Source organism: Micropterus dolomieu, linkage group LG23, assembly GCF_021292245.1.
Source record: "Micropterus dolomieu isolate WLL.071019.BEF.003 ecotype Adirondacks linkage group LG23, ASM2129224v1, whole genome shotgun sequence".
NCBI classification, from domain to species: Eukaryota; Metazoa; Chordata; class Actinopteri; order Centrarchiformes; family Centrarchidae; genus Micropterus; species Micropterus dolomieu.
The window spans coordinates 12,869,771-12,889,505 of record NC_060172.1 but is presented as its reverse complement, the minus strand read 5'-3'; the positions used below and the strand labels follow the sequence as shown (position 1 = coordinate 12,889,505).

The window sequence follows — 19,735 nt, the reverse complement described above, 5'->3', positions numbered from 1 at the left end:
CTTGGAGCACTGGGGGAGTGTTAGTGTTTACACTTCTAATATTACTCAACCCATGGAGGTTTGCAGGCCGGGGGGTTTGTAAAGTTTGTGGCCAGGGGCGGGGGACCCAGCAGGGAGTGATGGCGGGTAGTGGCTCCTGGAACAGGCGGTGGAGCCAGGGCAAGCGAGCAATGACAGCGTTCAACAGCCTCCCAGTAAATACAGCCTGAACAGGACCAAACGGGAATACAGTGCCGAGGGGATTTAACGTTAGTGAGCGTCAGAATGGACAGATCGCTTTAGTTTTTGCTAAACCACTAAGTGCCGCTAACTGTCTGCAGCAAGTTAGCTCGGTTAACATTAGTCAGGCTGCTAGCGGCCCTATTAGCGGACTACGGTCCCGGGGGTTCCAAGACCCAAGAAAACCACCTCGGTACTGTATTCCCTCTCGTCAAACTGGCCTCTGTCGGTCTTGGATGATGTGTTTGGTCCCAGCTGCCGTGTTATTAATTTAATTGATGACCCCCTCCTAGGCATACTGCTTTTGTTCTACATTTCTGTTTCTCTGTTAAAGTTTTAATTTTTTTTAATAAAGCAGCCAAACAACCAACGTAACTGTACTTTAAGGTCGTAAAAAATTAAAGGCAATTTTTGTTAATTGATTTAAACCCTTAACAAGTATTAATCGCTTGCAAATACCCAAAGTATAAATATATATTGGGAGATAAATTATTTGTTAAAGTTTTTCCCCCCACTCGTCTACTTTCACAAGTTTACCAGCCAGATGTGCCACATTGTGCCGTTTCACCAATAAAAGACTCCGCAGCAGAGTCTGCCACAGTACCTCTGCTGGCCAGCAGGGTGCATCAGTGGTCCACTCTATAAAACATCTGGCTGTACGGGTGGTGTGTGGAAGAGTTTGTGACACAGACCAAATGCAATGGGAGAGGGGGAAATGACAGGCAGTTTTAAGCAACGTGGCCCTATGACTATCTGCTGACTGAGAAGGTAAAGGGAAGGAGGGAGAGATGGGGGTGGGGGGGGGGGGGGGGGGGGGGGGGGCAAGTAAGAAGCAACATAACAATATGGACGCTGCAGATCACCGAGTCAAGACCACAGTAGACACAACATGTAAAATACTGCTACAATAATATCAAAATCACCGCACTACAGGTTATATTGCAACAGATCTTTGGAAAGCAGCAATGTGAGAAAACGGTCCAAAATTTTTAACCAGCAGCCACAATGCTGATCGTTGCAATTAATCTAGCTTTGGCACCCCTCAAACTGATCATCATACTCTAAAAAGCCCAACATCCCAATTCTTAATTAGTCAGGGGCCGACCAATTTAGAGTTTAAATGAGGCTCGGCCCTGCACGAGTGTTCAAGTGATTTTTGTTTTGTGTGTTTTTGTGCTTCAATGCCGAGATCAGAGTTGTGAAAGGTTCTCTTCATTGATGTTTAGTCAGAGAAGAGACATGAAGAGCTCATCATTTCTACAGCACGTCTGCAGGTTACATCTGACTGTCTCCAATCAATGTAAGAAAAGTTTTGGTTTTATTGTCTTAAACAAAACCGATTTGATATTAGAATATTTAGAAGGTATACGCTTGTGGTCGTCAGTCTAAAGCGCCCTGTACGTATGTGAACTTGTTTCCCTTTCATAATTTGTATGAATTATAATAATTTGATTATTACAATAAGGAAATAGTTATCTCAACTGTCTATACTTTCTGGCTTAGGCTGATATTTGCTATTAAAAGATTCTTACAACTAATGTGGCAAAACCTGGCCTGAGAATGGTGGCAGTGTTCGTCACATCGATCAAAAATCCCCTGTATGGTGGCCATTTTGTGACATTTCCAACAAAGGCCGGTGTACTTCAGTTCATCTGTCTTTTAAGTTGAATGTGAGTTAACTACAGTCAGCAAGGTAACTATTGACAGATGTTAAAACATGCTGAGGTTTAGCATTAAACATATAAGTTTGTTTGGATGCTAACATTAGCATATGCTGCTGATAAGTACTTGTCAGTTTGCATTTTAGCTTGCTAACAAAGCCAACTGTCTGATCCATAGTAACCTTTTTTCTTCGGTCCGTTCTTCTGGGAGTCGTCATCACCATTCTTCTCCTCTCCAGAGTCATCGGACTTGGCCTTCAGGTTCTCCTTGCTTTCCTCGATGATCTCTCTCTTCTCCTTAGACTCCTTCTTTGTCGTTGTCGTCGTTGATGTCTTCTTAGGAGGAGCCTGGAGAGGAAACAAGTTTAGACACAGAGAGACATTTAGAAAAGAGCTGTAGAAGCCATGAGGTCCATCAAAGGAGACTTAAGACCTATTCAAACAAGAGAAGAATTATTTGCACAGAACCTGCTACAAATATTAGTTTTTGGTTAAACATGCACAAGAGTACAGTCAGGCGATATACCACTCACCTTACCCCTCCCCCTAACAGTGATGGTCAAATATGTTCAGTCAACTCAGTTTACTTTTACTTGATTAGCTAGCTAGCCACAGCTGAAAAAAGCTGCTAACGACATTTGGTATCATTTCATCCAGCTAGAAATAAGTGATTGCTTTTGTCCACCTCTGTAAAATGAAGGGCAGACTACTTCAAAATTTATTAGGAATTAAGCTTGGTAAATCTGCATAGTAACAGTAACTGAGGGTGGCGTGGGGTGGGGTTTAGCGAACAGTCGCATGGTTCAAATTACTGTGTTTCCTGGGCAATATCATAAACTGAGCATATACAGCACTGGGGGAAAACTTTGTCCAGCAGTTACTGCGCTCATTTATATATTCTATTAACTACACTCTTAACTTCAAATGTAGCATTTATGATCTGTAATAAAGGCGTAAAATAAATCCAATGATTGGATTTGAAAAAAATAATGTTAAGGAACACTACACTCAACAGTATAGTTTGTGGTATAAACTGGTATCAGTATATAAAAACATTTTCCGTTCAGAATGTTTTATACTCAGATCAATCAAATTGTTCGAGAAGCATTTTATCCATTCAGGTTGAAATTGCAAATACTACCTCCTCAGGGCCACAATAGAATTGACCAGGACAAAGCAGATTTTGCATGTGGTTTCGACTTTCCGGTATCACGCCTCATTTTAGTGTTTGATTGCAGCAGAGCAACAAGAGTACAACCACTATCCTCCAGCCAAGCCTTAGTCAACACAGTAACGGACACAGGGTAGTGCACCCTACATGAATTGCCTTTGCTGGTTATCTTTGCTCCCAGAGCTGATAACGGAGTTTATTCAAATCAAACAGACTTCAGGCGTTCATCTGTGCTACGGCAGCTCAGCTATCAGCAACACACATATCTGCGAAGTCTGCAGCTCCTGAGGTGTTTGCATAGAGTAATGCAAAATGTTCAACTCAAGTCGAGTATTTACTAGACGTACGACTCAACCCATTCTGTCCACATACCTCGACAATGCTCAGCCTTCAAGCTGTCATGTCACAAACTAATCTAAATCACACTGAACTAAAAAGGCCAACTTCAAATGCGCACTGTAGTTCTTAACAACATTGTTAAGAGTGACTCTCACCAAACATCACACAGCAAAGGAGGCACAAGAAATTCTGTTACTTACAAACTTTGCAAATGTGCAAATTATAACCTTTATTTTAAAAAACGTTTTTTAAATGATTGTGATTACACTGGTGGAGTAAGGATTTTAGAAATATTTAAGACCTAACCAAAGTAAGCATTATTTTTATGCTTCAATGCTGAGATCAGAGTTCTGAAAAGTTCTCTTCATTGATGTTTAGTCAGAGAAGAGACATGAAGACCTCATCACTTCTTCATCACATCTTCAGGTTAAGTCTGAACGATACATCTCCAGTCCACGTAAGAAAAGTTTTGGTTTTATTGTTTCAACCAAAACAGACTTAAACTTGATATTAAAATACATTGGAGGTATGTGCTTGTGGTCGCAGTATGTTTGTGACCTCGTTGCCCTTTCATCATTTGCTTGAATTACCGTAAACTTCAATTATTAATAGCTAACCCCGTTTACTGGCCTGGTGTGGGAACACATTTTGACAAATAAATGCAGGCCTCGATTAAACACCTGGTCTGGTTTTTATAGAAGTTCTTTGGATGTAAAAACCTCTTAAACCCCACCAGGTCGCCCGCTTAGGCTCCTGCTAAGTTGCTTAGGTCATCAGTACAAATATTAATCTTTAAACGCATGATCAATATGTCAGTATGAACATGCTACACATCGTTAGATCGGTTAGATTCTCCACAGTTCATGTAACAGAAATAACAAGCCCCAAAGTCTAATTCATATAGATTTACCAGTGTAACCGGCATGGTCCAAGAGATGATTCTGTCCACATAAACACAGCTTGACATGCTCGGCCTTCAAGTTGTCACGTCACAAACTAATCTAAATCACACTGAACTAAAAAGACCCACTTCAAACGTGCACTGTACCGTGCACTGTTCTTCATAACATTGTTAAGAGTGATTCTCAAACATCAAACAGCGAGGGAGGTACAAGCAATTCTGTTACCGTTACAAACTTTCCAAATGTGCAAATTATAATCCTTTATTTTAAAAAACATTTTTTAAATAATTGTGATTAGACTGTTGGAGTAATAATTTTAGAAAGACATTTCAGAACTAACTAAAGTAAGCATTTGTAATGACAGGCTGCAGTGCTTAAGATCATTGACCTTCCTACTTTTGGTTGTTTGCAGGGTTAAGACTGATAAATCAGTCTGCACTGACATGTGAGGGTTTTTAATTTACTGTACCAGTGATGGATTATAAAACTTGTTTATTGAAGCCTTAATTTGTGGGAATGAGGGATGCTCACCCCTGCTTCTCACTAGCGAATATCATAATAAAATGTCTCATCGGTTTCATCAGATGGTGAATTCTGCTGCCCATTTATAATGTCTGCACAAGCACAGTGACATATCTAATTCCTAAATGCTCACATGCTGTATGTAAAAGCATGTACATACTTTGTGTGAAAAAGGTCTAATAAAGAAAGTGAATATCAGCAATGAGAAGATCAAATCCAAAAACACTGTGAACATCTGTAGGCAACGAAGGCATGTTCTACAATTTTGTGTTGTCAGAAGAAACTTTTTTTTTTTGTCCCAAAAGACTGCCTGATTTTAATTTCTACATTCTCAAAGCCTTCATGAAACTTGAGCTAAAGGAGGAACATGAGTGATGCAGTCAGGCTTTCGACATAACACAGAAATAGAGACATCTAATGATAGCTGGAGTTGCTGATTCATGATTGTTAGGGTTCACTATAAACATATGTATTGTGTAGAGCAAAAATTTGAACAGTTACCAACTGGACATAAAAAAAACGAAACACCCCAGTTTTATAGAGCAAGTTCAATTGTGATATATGGACTACTTGGAAGTGTATGCTTATTTCTCATTTATTGTATGAATATGATATGATGGTTGTTTGATGTTGCCGTTATTATGTTAATCCTTGACATTTTGTAGATATGTGTGACCTGGTATCCCCAGTTGCAGATGACTAAGCAGGGCTAATATTAGAAAGCTAGGCTAACTAGCTTTCACTTTTTTAAAATCCAAACTTTGAGTATGACTAAATATGCTTTAACTGACTCTATGACATTGTTTGAGGTTTCTTTCTTAGTGTGGTGTTGGATTTTTAGATGTTTAATTTGTTAGAGGTATCAGAAGTAGGTAGGCAGGCTGCAGATTTCATAGGCTGCTTGTTGAACTTACAGTGAATCTCCATGAGTCTCTGACCTGCCTGACAGTCGGCGGGCAGGACACGGTCCGTGTCACTGCCTCAATCTGAACAGAGGGAGGGAAGAGCAGTTTAGAGAAGACAACGAGGTGGACCATGATGTACACACACACACACAGTTTATAGAAAATGTACACATGGGTGTACAAACAGATGACCAAACTCTACTGCTAAGCAGTTTCAAATGGACATGAGTGGGGAGTCTTAACACTTGTCTCAGCTCCGCCCAAGTCATCTTTTTTTCTCATCCCCTGCAGTTACATCTGGTCATTTTGTGCCACGTGGGAGTGAAAAAACGTAATCATTGCCTCTTGAAAAGCTCTTCTTTGTTGTTCTGCTCTGCTCCAACAACATAAGGGCATTATGCTTCTTCCAGTTCCCATCAAACACAGTGAAAATGCCAAGTAGATGCTGCCCAAGCTGTGGATAATAAGAAGCATCTGCTGCGTCTACTGAGCTCCCTCTGGGGTTTATAAAGTCCTTCCCATATCATCTCAATGGCTTAGTGGCTAATGTTGTGTCATCAGGACAGGCATAATTGTGTTTGGTTTATTGCTTTGCATATTGCACAGGTGGGAATAAGAGCTGATTATTTTTAGTAAGAACACAAGTGTGAAATGAACCATTGGGGTAGGTGACCTCAGGTGATTGGTGGAGAGTGTTTTCAGAATAAATAACGACAGGTGGTATAACTGCTAAGAAAATGTCGACAGTAAAGCGGAGATCAGAGGGATGCCGACTCATTCTTCTTCTTCCACCACAGGAAGGTACTGATGAAGCTTCTGTTCCAGTCACTTTCACAACAACAACAGGGAAGCGACGGAACACGGCTGCAGTTACAGTATAAACCAACACGAAACCAACACTACACTGACAATCTTTCCAATCTGGACACAAAACAGACAACACAATGGGGTGATAATCTAAAAGACAGCAAAGGCACAACAACCTGTCCTACACCACACACTGTGGACTCAACACAGCCATGCACTGGTATATGAACTTTTTCCCCGAGGACAGTTAAGGAAGAGTTAGCGTCTTATTTAATGCCTGTGTGCAGCACTTACAAGTAGACACTTTGCCTTCTACATCTTCCATGAGGCCAGTAAGTTTTGTATTAAGATAAAATATCTTGAACTATTCTTTAAAAAGGGTAAGCTCACCAAAATAGGATTAAAGCTGTACTTTATGCAGTGTAATATTCATTGTCAATGAATCTATCAGTTATTGTTTCCCATTTAATCGATTATTGCTCATTTAATCTAGGGCTGCAAGTAACGATTGTTTTCATTATCAATTGATCTTCCAATTATTTTCTTAAATAATCTTTTTTGTGAAAAATGCCTTACAGTTTTCCTTAACTAGGGGTGTAACGGTACACAAAAACCACAGTTCGGTACGTACCTCGGTTTTGAAGTCACAGTTCGGTTTATTTTCGGTATAGTAAGGGGGGAAAAAAATGGAAACATTAAATTGCTGCTGGATTTATTATGAACTTTTGCAAACATCCAAATTAGTTTACAAACTTTCAAATTACACATAATATATAAATTATATAAAATAAAAATAAGAAATATACTGCTAAACTAATAAAATACTGCTGCAAACTACTAAAGTTTTCCACTAAATAAAATATTCTCAATACAATGCCACATATAGCTAATAATATAATAAAAAATATATATATAATATGGATTACAGTGCAGCATTCTTATTCTTTTATACCGTCTATGAGCATTATCAATCCCAGCTTGAAGGCCTGCTCAGTTTAAAGTCTGTTTAAATGCCGAAAGGCGTTTGTTGCACTGTGCTCGTTTGTTGTTTTTTTTTTTCCCCCACTTGTTGCAGTGACGTTCTCCTTCATGTGTGTTGCCAGAAACATACCCGATCACTACTGAGAAATATCGCCCACGCCGCTTTCGTCTTATCAACTTCAAGCTCTAGCTTCTCTGCACTAGCCATGATGTTTAAATTACTAGTTAGCGAGAGGCTAAAGCCTGCTGCTTGTGTAGCGCCGTAAGGCTGAGATTTGGTCCGCCACTTAATATGTCTGTGTGGAAACTCAGAATTTACGTTTGTTCCACACACAAAACAAGCCTAATATTTAAACGTTAAAGATTGCATTCGGTGCACATGTGCACCGTTCTGAAAGTCCTGTACCGGAACAAGTACCGTTACACCCCTATCCTGAACCCAATGTCTGATGAAAACCCAAATTTACTTAAATTTACTTTTCTATGACACTAATTATCACATTAGAGAAATTGAAACCAGCAAACGCTGGGTATTTTTGCTTAGAAATAACCAAAAGAATTTGAATAATCAAAATAGCTGCCAACAAATTGCTCTATTAATTAATGGACTAATCATTCCACCTCTAATTGTTCAAAAAATGAAATCACAGGTTGCCAAAGCCCTAAGTGATATCGTCAAATTGCATGTTTTGTTTGACCGACAGTCCAAACTCAAACATATTTAACTTAAAAATTTATTAATGATGATTAATGAAAATTGCTCTCAAAAGTTGTTGATTGATTAATTATGATGATTGCTGATGTTGATTAATTAGTGTAGCTACTGTGTATTATGTTTTGCCTTATGTATCAGTGTCTATACACCTCTTACTGCTGTTAACTCACACAACAGGTACTTTAAAGACACATCTGTGACACCACCTTGCCATGAAGAGAAGAGTGTGAAGAGAGAGATAATATCACATTCTGAGAAATGTCCACTCTCACCTTAAAAGGAGAATAGCAAATTCATTCAAGTCACAGAATTGTGGCCTCAGATAAATTAACTCTCAAAGTGGAAATGTTTATTCTAACTTTAAAAACAGGACATTTTTATTGCATGAAATCTCAAGTTTAGCTTTAAACCACAACACCAAAGCACAACCCCTGCACTCAAAAACCCCTCTATCAAATTTCACTGTCCGTATCCCAGTGTGAATAATCTGTGCAATTCAGCAACTGATTTACAGCTTAATGTTACGTGATGGACGGTGAAAACTCCAGCCCCCTAAGAATAGCAGCAGCACAGATCCAGAGGTGGTTTATTGAAGGGGATCCCTAAAAGGACATCCCTTCCCAGGCTTTGGCCACCATCTTTACCTCCAGCCCTCCCACCTACGATTTCTGCCACCAGATCAGCCGGTTATTCCTGGCTCTGATGAGGTAACCTACATTTTCCTTCTCGGGGATACGCACTCTCCCTCCATGTTCGCTCAGAGCCTGGCTGCCTAAAATAGGTTAGGTTACCGGGGTCGCTCTCCCGGTGACACACTATCGCCCAGAGATCAAGAATAGAAAACGGCTCTGAGGGGATTACTGCTGCTACTTTAAGATGACACAAATTAGACACATCCCCTGTTGGACCAACAGCTGTAGGGTACAACAGAGTAAGTTTATAGGGGACGGGGTCAGTATGTTGTTGTATGGTGAAGGGTTCTTTCGATTTCTCACAAACTTAGGGTCTAGAACTCAGGCGGCCAGCCGTTAATCTACTAATTGTCTGGTCAACAAAATATCAGAAAAAAAAAAAAAGAGACATGACCATCACAATATCAGAAAACCCAAGACCCTTCATATGTCTTATCACCAAAAAAATAAATAAATAAATGTCTAGAAAATGTGTAACGATTAATTAAAAGACAAAATATTTTATTATTTTTTACTGTTAAACAAGTAATCCCTTCAGCTGTAATTGTTTGGAAAATGGTGAAAAATGGCCATCACACTTTACCAGAGCCTGAGGTGACATTTTGTAACAGTCCCAAACACAAAGATACTCAGCTAACAATGATATCAAATAGAAAACGTCAGCAATTCCTTACATTTCCTAAAGGTTTTGCTTCATAAATGTCTTAAAGAAATTATTGATTTTTTGGGGGGGGCGGGGTCCACTAATGGACTACTTATTTCAGCTCTAGGTTAATGGTTCAACGTTAACAAATAAGCTGAGCAGGTCTTAACTGGAAATGAGCTTCGACAGCAGATGTTTTAGGCTATCCCTAATGATCAATGTATTTATGATTCAAGTTTTTGATGGCAGGTGTTTAAGATTTTCAGTCTATGCCCTTATTTATTGCTGCCATTGTGTAATTCTTTAGCCTTTGGATAGTTTAGTGTTATACTGTAATGCTCTGATACCATTTTAAGATTTCAGATGAATAATGGCCCTTTTGCCTCCATCCTTTCATCTTTTTTCAACCTTCTGATAGCATGATGTTTAAATATACCTATTTACAATTACTTCGATGGCTGTGTGTGTGTGTGCGCGCGCGCGCATCTATGTATATATGGAACATACTGGAGCAGTAAGCACAATAGCGTGCAAGAGTATCTTTTCATTTTTAACACTTCAGGTCTGAAATAGGATATTTCTACATTTGACGTTTTCCTAATTCCTGATTGTCTTTTTACAATTTCCGAAAGACTGATGGAACATTTTGCCAGATCCCCACTTTGAGGTTTGCCATCTTTGTTTTGTCTCCAAACTGTCCGGGGAGGGTTCTGCCATGGTGGTGAGCCTGGACCAACTCTATTCCATAATAAAAAATAAAGGAAACCATGCAGTCCTGAGGACACAGAGTCATGCCAGCAAAAGCAGACTGCTCTGTCTGGACGTGCTGTTTAGCTGCTGTGTAATTACAACCACTAAAATACCTATTGTAGAAAACTACACATATCCACTACAGCAAAATGTAGCTGGACAAGCTGGGCTGCTCATTCTGATTAGTTGGTGAATAATATTATAATTTGTGACTTGAAGCTACTAATATGCTCTTTTTATAAACACCATCCTCTGTTTCTCACTCTGTGTTGTCCTTCATGTTAAATTAGTCTTTAAAAGCTTTCTGTTCACCTTTATCTGACCGTTACAACCGCGGTAACAGACAAATTCCTTTCTGCCTCCACCCACTTCGCACCACTGCTCCCTTTTAAACTAGCATCCAACACTCTCCTGCAGACATGGAGTTGCTATTTTCCCGGTAAAACAATGGATTGTCCTTGTGATAACTGTTCAGTTATCTCTTATATGGCAAATCTATGTCAAAAAAGCTTTTTTTAAATAATCTTTCTATAAAAATCCTGCTCTATTACCAAAGCATCTGGTTTGAATGACATCACTGTACCAAGTCTCTGCAGCCAAAATATGCTGTTGAACATTCAATCACTGTATAGTAAGTCTACACAAAGATCCTCTGGACCGACCAACTGACAGGAAGACAAAAATGCAAGTACGATATTGGACTACATGTGGAAGTAGATGTTTGAAATGAATTACATGGACGAATTACTCAGTTTCACTACGGCATATTGTACATGCACGTACAGGTGCATGTATGGACATCAAGTTGGTTCCACTGCAGCAACTATGAAACAGTTCAGTGACGCAGCATAGACACCCCCCTCATCTCATCAGTGTGTCCTCTGTACATCTACCAACCTGTGACTAAACTCTTGTCAAACAAATAACACTGACCTGCATGTCTTTAGTTGCGATCTCCCCTGGAGTCGGCCAGCTGTTGGCGTCAGCAAAATCTCCAACCTGAGCAACAGATTAAAAAAAAAAGAAAGAAGAAAAGCCGAATAAGCAGGAGTGGCCGAGGTATCTGGAAAATTAGGTGTTAGAGCAGGTTATCTCTGAAGACAGGTGACTCTATCCTATGTCACGCCATCAGTGTGGATACAACAGCTTTATTGAATACTATTACTACAGTAAAAAGTAAACAGATTGACACAAAAGATTATCTTCAGAGGAAAGCGTCATTGGTTATGCACATTTCTCCTCTGCACCACATAAACAAAACAAGTTCAAATGTCTGCGTGACATCTTTGTGTACACCTCGTCTTCATGGAGTGAAAGGAAACAACACTACTTTAAAGTATATGACAGCTAGAAAACACAACTCCGTTTTCTTTACATTCTTTACACACCTGAGCGTGTTTGCACAGGTAGCACCACTTTCATAAGGACTTTGGTTCAGCTGCAAAATCCAAAGCAGTAATCTAACAGAGACACTTTCTCATCGCCATTGTTTTTCTGAACTTACCTGCTGTCAACAACCTACTCTACTTGTTTTGTCTTTAGCCACATGTTGCCAAGGATTAGTTTAGATCCGTCTTTTGTTTCTGCAGCACTTCACGCAAAGGCGTTATAAAAGTTTGTAGTCAAGTTGTGGCTTACAACTCTGGAGTACAACAGCCATCAAAAAGGTGTATAGTTGTGAATGAAACCCTTCGGGGAGAGTTTGTCTGCTTTATCTGTCGGACCATTGGCTCACCAGGAACTCATATTTGCATTCCAGGAAGCGTGAAGGGAGGTTACTACACAGCTTGAGGCGTGACCGACAAATGTCGGCACTCTGCCTGCGCATACCTTCACTGAGCTCTGAAGAATTTTGAAGCGACCCTGAACTTATTGTCTATATTTATATTAAATAAAGATTGTTTTCTCAAGTTATAATCATAGTATGTTGGCATTTAGCAGTATTAAAACAACATACTCCATTTAGAATATCTAGAATTATCAAAATTGTCTAGATCTGGGGTTTTTAACATCTGAGACCAAAGGGCCCCCCCCTCAGACAAAGTCCCCCAACCCAACCTTTAGTTTTCTTGGTCAGTTTCGCTCAAGACCTCAATGCCTATGGGATCATGATTATCTTATATATGATCACATAGACACTCAACAATTGAGCCAAGGTAGCCTATTATTGGTGGTGTTTGACATAACATTAGACTACACCAAAATAAAGGTCTGCTCTAAGGCATTTATTAGTCTCTGTAATAGTGGGAAAATCTGTAAAACTCCCAACTACATAATTTTATTATCCAAATCACACACATTCAGGCTCTCTCTTTTTGATGATTAACGTTTTTCACAAAGCCTACCATGAAACTGTTTGGAGCCCTACCCAAACCTCTGGGGAGGACCGTCTCTCATTTTGAAAACCTTTGTTCTACATGGGACTAAAGAGAGAAATCAAAAGTGATTCCCTGCTCAAATGAAAATACACGCATTAGTGCCTTAGGACTTAACAGGGTGGCTAAAGGCGGACTCACACAGGAAGCGTGTGCGCTGCGTGCGGTTGCTGGAGCAAATAGTTGCCATTGTAGTCAATGCTTGAGCACACACTAGAAGCACTGCAGCGCGTCACAGAAGCGGCTCTCCGCTCCGCTGTGCGAAGAATAGGCAGCCGGTCTATTTTTGACAGAAGACACGTCAAGCAGCACCAAGCAGATGAGCCGGGCAGGAAGTCAGGCACAGAAACGGCAAAGAGAATCCGGTCGATTTTCAAAATAAAATACCTTGTACAGACTCCCGATCGTATATCAACAATAAACACAGTTAAAACAGATCAAAAAAGAAATAATTTAACTATGTAGCCTTCTTAACTTATATTGTCAATACACAGTTATTTTTAAAGCCTCACATGACCAGCTCTGTAATCACACAACCACCCTGATGACGTGAACGCTCGCAAGTAGAGTTTCTCATCTCTACCATCCATCACATGTGATGCGACCGCAGCACTACGCAGCCCTCACGAGGGCAAAGGTCGCTGCACTAACGTCAACTGCATGTTTTCCAGCAAAGAAATCTATTTAATATGCATCTCGATTTCCAATTAAATTTTCTCTTAAAAAAATACTAGGATTTGACAAATATTATTTGTTAGACAGATATAAATAAATGCACAAAAATGCATTCACATAATTTCTTTTTAAAAGAATTAAAGAACCAAATACTACATACTTCAATGGACCTGTTGAACCATCGTTATTTCTGCCAATTACATGTAAAAAAAAATTAAATTAAAAAAGACTAACTGTAAGAGGAGGACATGATTCAACAAAGAACTTTAAAGCCCTGGAAAAACAAATGGACTCTGAGACAATGACAGTAATTTTAATACTATTTTAATATTATGAATGTGCTGCTTTCTCAGAACCTGCAGCTACAATACTTTCAAAATTGGGCTGACACTGAAATTAGCGACCTGCACTCCCTCTAGTTCATAATTTCTCTCTTTCTAGATTCTCTTTATCTGTTTTCAGTATTCCACCCCGGCAGTTACTTTCAACCAAAAAGAGCCATGTTGATCCGTTACTCCTCATTGGTTCTTTTTACCTACAACCAAATATTACGGAATATATACAGTTTATATATTTGGGCTAGAGTATTTTCTGATACAGGCTTACAGACAGACACACAACAATATTACCTTTCCTCCACGTCTGGCTTTGGGCGGGATCCCTGCTCTCACCACCTTGGCGGGGCCGGTAGACTCTGTGGAAACACATCAAGAAGATTGATGTTACAACTGGCTTTCCATACATGAACATACATCATCTAAAAACAATCTGACAACAGCAATGAACGGAGGGGAAGGCGGGAAAACAATAGATTCCCATTTGAAATTGGATGGATTTTTGTCTCGAAAAAGAAGGCTGTGGATCTGCTGGGGGAGGAAGCCTGAAATCAAACACCGAAGAATTTACTGTCATGTACTGACTTGCATATCTCAGTTAAATTAGTTTCATTAAGTTTTTCCATTACTTGTCTTATCTACCTGTGGCTGATAGGCTCTCAATAAATCATCTGCATGTTTTTGGCTTTTTTTTCCAGGTCGCCTTTGCTTAACAAGCAGCTGTGGCATCCCTGTAACCAGGTACATTAACGACAACGGCTGCTCATTTCAACAGACCAAAAGAAAACTCAGAGAGGGCAAATGTACCAGAATAGAAAATCAGAACATGAGCACACTGATTCAACAGGGAGCGAAATGATGGTTAAATCAGGCCATTAAAAAAAAATAAAAAAAATACATTCACAGAAGTACTTTCTCATGTTATACCATTAAATGATTTAGGGCATTTTATCCCTACCCAAAACCCAAAGGATATTACATTTACAATGATCTAAAAAAGAAAAAAAAAAAAACACATTTCATTTAATTTTTAAATATGACAAGTGAGTAAACAATTAGCAAAACTCTTGATGATCAACTTTTCTGTGAATTGACTTCTTGATTAATCGATTAATCATTTCAGCAACAAAACAGCGAAAATAGTTTGGTCTGCTCTCAGCATTCTTATGTCTATGTATGATTTGGCCTGGTAACCTGGCCTGTTTATTTTATTGAATCCCCCTTAGCCTTCAACATAGCATTTAATACATCCAACCATCCATAAAACTCAGACAACATCAGAGAGGAATGTGAATTCAGTCAGTATGTTTGCTTTAGGTACATTATTTTGTCAAGAGTAAGCATTTATTGATTCTCGAATACTGTTTGGTAACTTCAGTTCTGTACATAACGTGAGAGGCTCCTGTCTCGGGATAGCTGTCGTTTTCTCAAACACCCAGTGAGATCCAATAAAGCTGAAATAGATTCCTAAAAATATAGTTTTCCTCATGAAGACACGCATTAAAGTCTATTGTCACCCGCCCCTGTAGTACCTCATTCATGAATCTTCTTAAGAACATACCAAGAGACCACATTTGGCTTGCGTCCTGAAGGTTGAGATCTTGCCTGTATTTGGCTGTCTCCATAGTCTACTGTCTCCAGTAGACTACAAGGGACTGAAAGCGACTCACAGGGACTTCACCCAGCCGTTTACACCAAAGAGCAAATCTCAGTAAGCTTCTTAAGGACGATCATGTCGGGGGATGAGGCCAGAAAGAGAACGAGAGAGGGGAATAAAATCCTTTGGCAGACTGTCTTACAGACAACGGTATAAAGTACAGGTTGAAGTAAAGCAAACCAGAAACATCTAGGGCTGGAAAATAAACCCAATTTATCGAATGATCTCTTATAAACATTTTCAATACAAAAAACTTCTGAAACATGTAGAATTAAAACTGGAGAAAAACTAAAATCAGAAATTCAACCAACTGGAGTCGATCGACTGGAAAGGACTGCAACTAAATGGTTATTTTCTCTATTAATTGATCAATTCTTTTGTCAATAAAATGTCAGGAAATAGTCAAAAATGCCTTCGGCTTATGCTGAGGTAAAACAAATCTACACATTCCTGAGACTAGATACTGAGGCCCCATCCACACTACTTCATTTTAGTTTACAAACGGAGAATTAAAACGAAAAGGATCTCCGTCCACACCAGTGTGTTAGCTGCATTTTGGAGTTGATCTCCGTCTATATTAAAACGACTGAAAACGCACATCTATTGGCTGTTCAGGTACACTGGGCATGCGCGGGCCAGTGCAAACATGAAGATGGTCTATTCCATATTTACAGAAGATTTGGCAAAAGAATAAATAAATACAGACGAAGAATCAGAGCAGGTTTTTTTGCATGCACCAATAACGAGCTGGGACTGTTGCTGAATGTAACACGGGACTGTGGCGGCGGAAAACAGACTGGAAGTCGTCGCAAAGTAAACGGCGACATGCACAGTACAAGTATAGGCAGATAAGTGTTATTTGCACAGTACAGAATATCTTAATAAAAATACCATGTCAAAAACCCAGTCAGTAGCATCGTGTTTCTGCAATCAAAGAGCTGAGCATGAGCGGCTGCGTCATCATTTCTAAAGTCCTCCGTTTTGGGCCGTCTTCACTAAGGAGGACTTTTATAACTTTTATAAAGTTTTCAGCCATGTTGAGAAGTCCAGTGAAAGAACGTGGGGGTGAGGAAGGCAGATTAGTGCAAGCCCAGCATCTGTACTATACGTTTTCTTACTTGCAGTCTTACTATCCTTTGGATAAAAACTGTGACCAGCTGGCGGTCACGTTTGCAGATAGCATGACTGTACAACCACACTGAGAGGTCTGTCAGGCAGAAAGAAGCACTGTACGGGAGAAAATAAGACTCTTAAAGGTAGCAGGCGCAGTCACTAGATGGAAATGTTCTGTCTACACAGAGTAACCAATCAGTACTTAACAAGACACAAAACTGTCTCCTTTTAAGCAGCGGGGGCAAGCAAACACTCCCTTGCAGAATTGTGACTTCATGACATTTCATAAAATTCTGAAGCAGCGGTGGCATTGATTTTGCAGTGGTAGGCCCCCACACAGCCACTACAGGGGGTGCACATCTTGAGCAGACCTACAACAAAAAAAAAAAAGGGGGGGGGGGGGGGGGGGGGGGCCTCTGATACAAGCAAGGACATTTTGCTAATCTGAATCTTTTGTTTTATTTCAATTGCCCCTTTTTGTTAATGATTGACAAAAACGAAATCCACTTTTGCTGGAGTTGGGGGTCTTTTTGGGGAATTTTTTTCAGCTTCTCAAGGGGGCGTGATAGAAAAAGGTTTACAGCCACTTACATAAGCTGATTCTGAGGCATTTTGAGTACAACAGTATATCAAAAGCAGCCACAGGAATTCTTACAAAATGCCAGAGGAAATGCTTCGTCACCTCCCCACATGAAATTACTTCAGTCATTACATTCACATGCTTAAATCTACTGTCACTTGTAATGTTCAGCAACACTTTCAGCACAGGTCATGGCTCTGGTCCTCCATATTGTAAAAACTATGCACATACACAGCAGCTGACTTCCCTTTTAGGAATAAGTGAGCAGAATCTTGAGAGAAAACTCCACCAATTTAGCATTGAGATGCCAGAGATCTTTACGTACAACCCTGGTGTCTAAATCACTCACAAAGCAACTCGCCCGCTGACAATTCAGCTCAAAGATTTAGATGTGTTATGTTAGTAGTGGCTAATGTAGCCTCGAGGTTCACAAAGAGCAGGCTACAGGTCTGGCAAACTCACTTTTTTCTCCACACCTCAAGATTTTCTTGTAGTACTTGTACCCAACTGATGCTGACTCGAGTGACATAATGTGAGACAATTTATCAGACATCGCAAAACTCACACTAGAGCAACACTCAACTATTTGCACATATGCATTGGATCTGCCAAATACCTGTAAACTGATTTAAAATTTTTTTTTTTTAAAAATCAATGGAGATCCCTGTTAAATTTAGAATAGATTCCAGTTCAGAGCCACTTCTTGACACCAAACCGTACACGGGAAAGCAGAGCCTTATGCCTTGTTTAAGTACGTGTCCTTTGGTATCCTAAAAATGTGACATATGTCATTCGCTGACTTCATTACATAACCTCTGAACTTTAAAATTTAACTGTTTATTACGTTTTGAGTCAATGAGTTGAGAAATGGTTAAACAGAGATTTAACTCAAGCTTCCAGACACTACAGTGGTGACCTTTGCTTCTTTTCGTTTGCCAGACTGTGTCACAGTCATGTGTCCTCTGGGGATTTTAAACAGAAGCTTTGAGGGCAGAAAAAGTTATACAAAACATGATTTCTAGGAAGCTAAAAACCTCGCACAGTATAAAGAGGCAGCAAGAATCATAGGAGATAAAAATCCAACAACAATCATGCAACCTGAGCCCACAATAGGGTGTGGTGCTCCTTTTTATTACAAATACTTTTGTTCAACAAATTTTTAGAACACAGTGTGACCATCATTTAACATGGCTACAAGTTCTTCCCACAGCATGTTGTGCTATATGCTGTAACTAGTAGGGCTGCCCCCTAATAGTCTAAACTGTTAGTCGATAAGTGAAAAACAAAATCAAAGCTAAAGGTCCAAAGACAGAAGACAGTTTAATATTTTGTAACTTATCCTTCCTTTAAAAAAAAAAGTACATACTTGCTCATTAACGACATTATTTTCAGAGCATTGGATGCAGATTTAAAATTACGCATTCAACTAAATTTTGATTTTATCTTTAAGTCATCCCTATAAATTTGGTCTCTTCCATATTTATTTAACATATTTTTATATAAACACTTTGTTTGTTGTTTTATGATGCTGACAGCTCAACTTCTGAACCTGCCTACATTTTACCGTTTCTTCTTATAACCTGGTGCCATTTCCAGTGGTTGACTCAACATCTCACACGCTGTAGTCATAATGGTGCTTCAACAGTCTGCTGCTTATCCTAATGATGGCTGATGACGTCACATGAAGCTAGCATTAAGCCAAAAATCACTAATGACAGATGGGAACAAGAGGATTTCTCAAACGAAGTGCCAAAGCTACAATGTTCACAAAAAATTCAACTTTCTCAGGCTAATTCAACCTCAGAATCAGGACCCTTTTTAAAGTTAGATTTTATAATGGTGCATTAAGTCTCCAGCATAAATGTCTTCCTTGGGTTTTACAAGCAGTAACCCTCAAGCATTAACTGACCTGGACAAAGGTTAGCAGACATTTTTGAGACATGAGTTGATGGTACAAAATATGTCTTTTGCATAAACTGTGTGAACTGAAGTGTTTTATTAGCGACTGAGCAAGTTTGTTAGCTGAGAGAGATTTTTATCCTACTTAAATAACTTAATTGAAAAAACAATGCACAATACAGAGAACAAAAAGCCAGGAAGGAGTAAATGGCACAGTAAAGAGAAAACAAAGATGCTCTAGGAGCTAATGCCCCTCTTGGCTAGCTTGTTAGCATCACCAGTTAAGAGTAGATCACCGGCTAGCCTCGTGAGCAGCTCCTAGAAGTATTTTGCGAAGACACACAGATTAATTTCACTGTGCCACTTTCTGGTGGGACCAGGTCACAACACATAGCACAGAAAACAACCTTCTTGGCAGAAGTGAATATCAGATAACCTCTTAAATGCTCTTCAGCTTCCACTGATTTGTCATCAAGCATTACAGGCATTTCAAACATTTGTTCATCTTTACACAGAGTATACAATGTACCTAAACACATCTGAGTCATGTAAACACATATTTCATGAAACAACAAAAATCCTGGTCTCCGCCCAGAAGCCTAACATAGAAATTTTTGCCCGGGCAACAACTTAGTGCTAAATTAAGTCATGGAATCAGCATGAATTCCTCAAGTATTTATCCGCTCTTATCTGCTTAGTTTGAACAAAAAGTGCAAACAACAGTAGTCTGTTTCAAAATTGTCACACTGCTGCTTACAGTGCATGACAGAGTATGTATAAACAGGCAAACACAC

At 39.5% G+C, this 19,735-nt stretch overlaps 1 protein-coding gene across 3 annotated transcripts in view; it reads right to left on the bottom strand.

The window, feature by feature from the left end:
- The window catches only part of larp1 (La ribonucleoprotein 1, translational regulator), a 57,122-nt gene that overhangs the window by 21,347 nt on the left and 16,040 nt on the right, over nt 1-19,735 (bottom strand). For 2 of the 3 annotated variants that reach the window (XM_046039560.1, XM_046039561.1), the window contains exons 2-5: nt 13,987-14,051; nt 11,241-11,306; nt 5,729-5,800; nt 2,063-2,228 (exon numbers count right to left, since the gene is read on the bottom strand). In XM_046039560.1, the coding sequence (XP_045895516.1) occupies nt 2,063-2,228; nt 5,729-5,800; nt 11,241-11,306; nt 13,987-14,051 (369 nt within the window). The remainder of the gene's footprint in view (nt 1-2,062; nt 2,229-5,728; nt 5,801-11,240; nt 11,307-13,986; nt 14,052-19,735) is intronic. The other variant, XM_046039562.1, reaches the window with a different exon arrangement.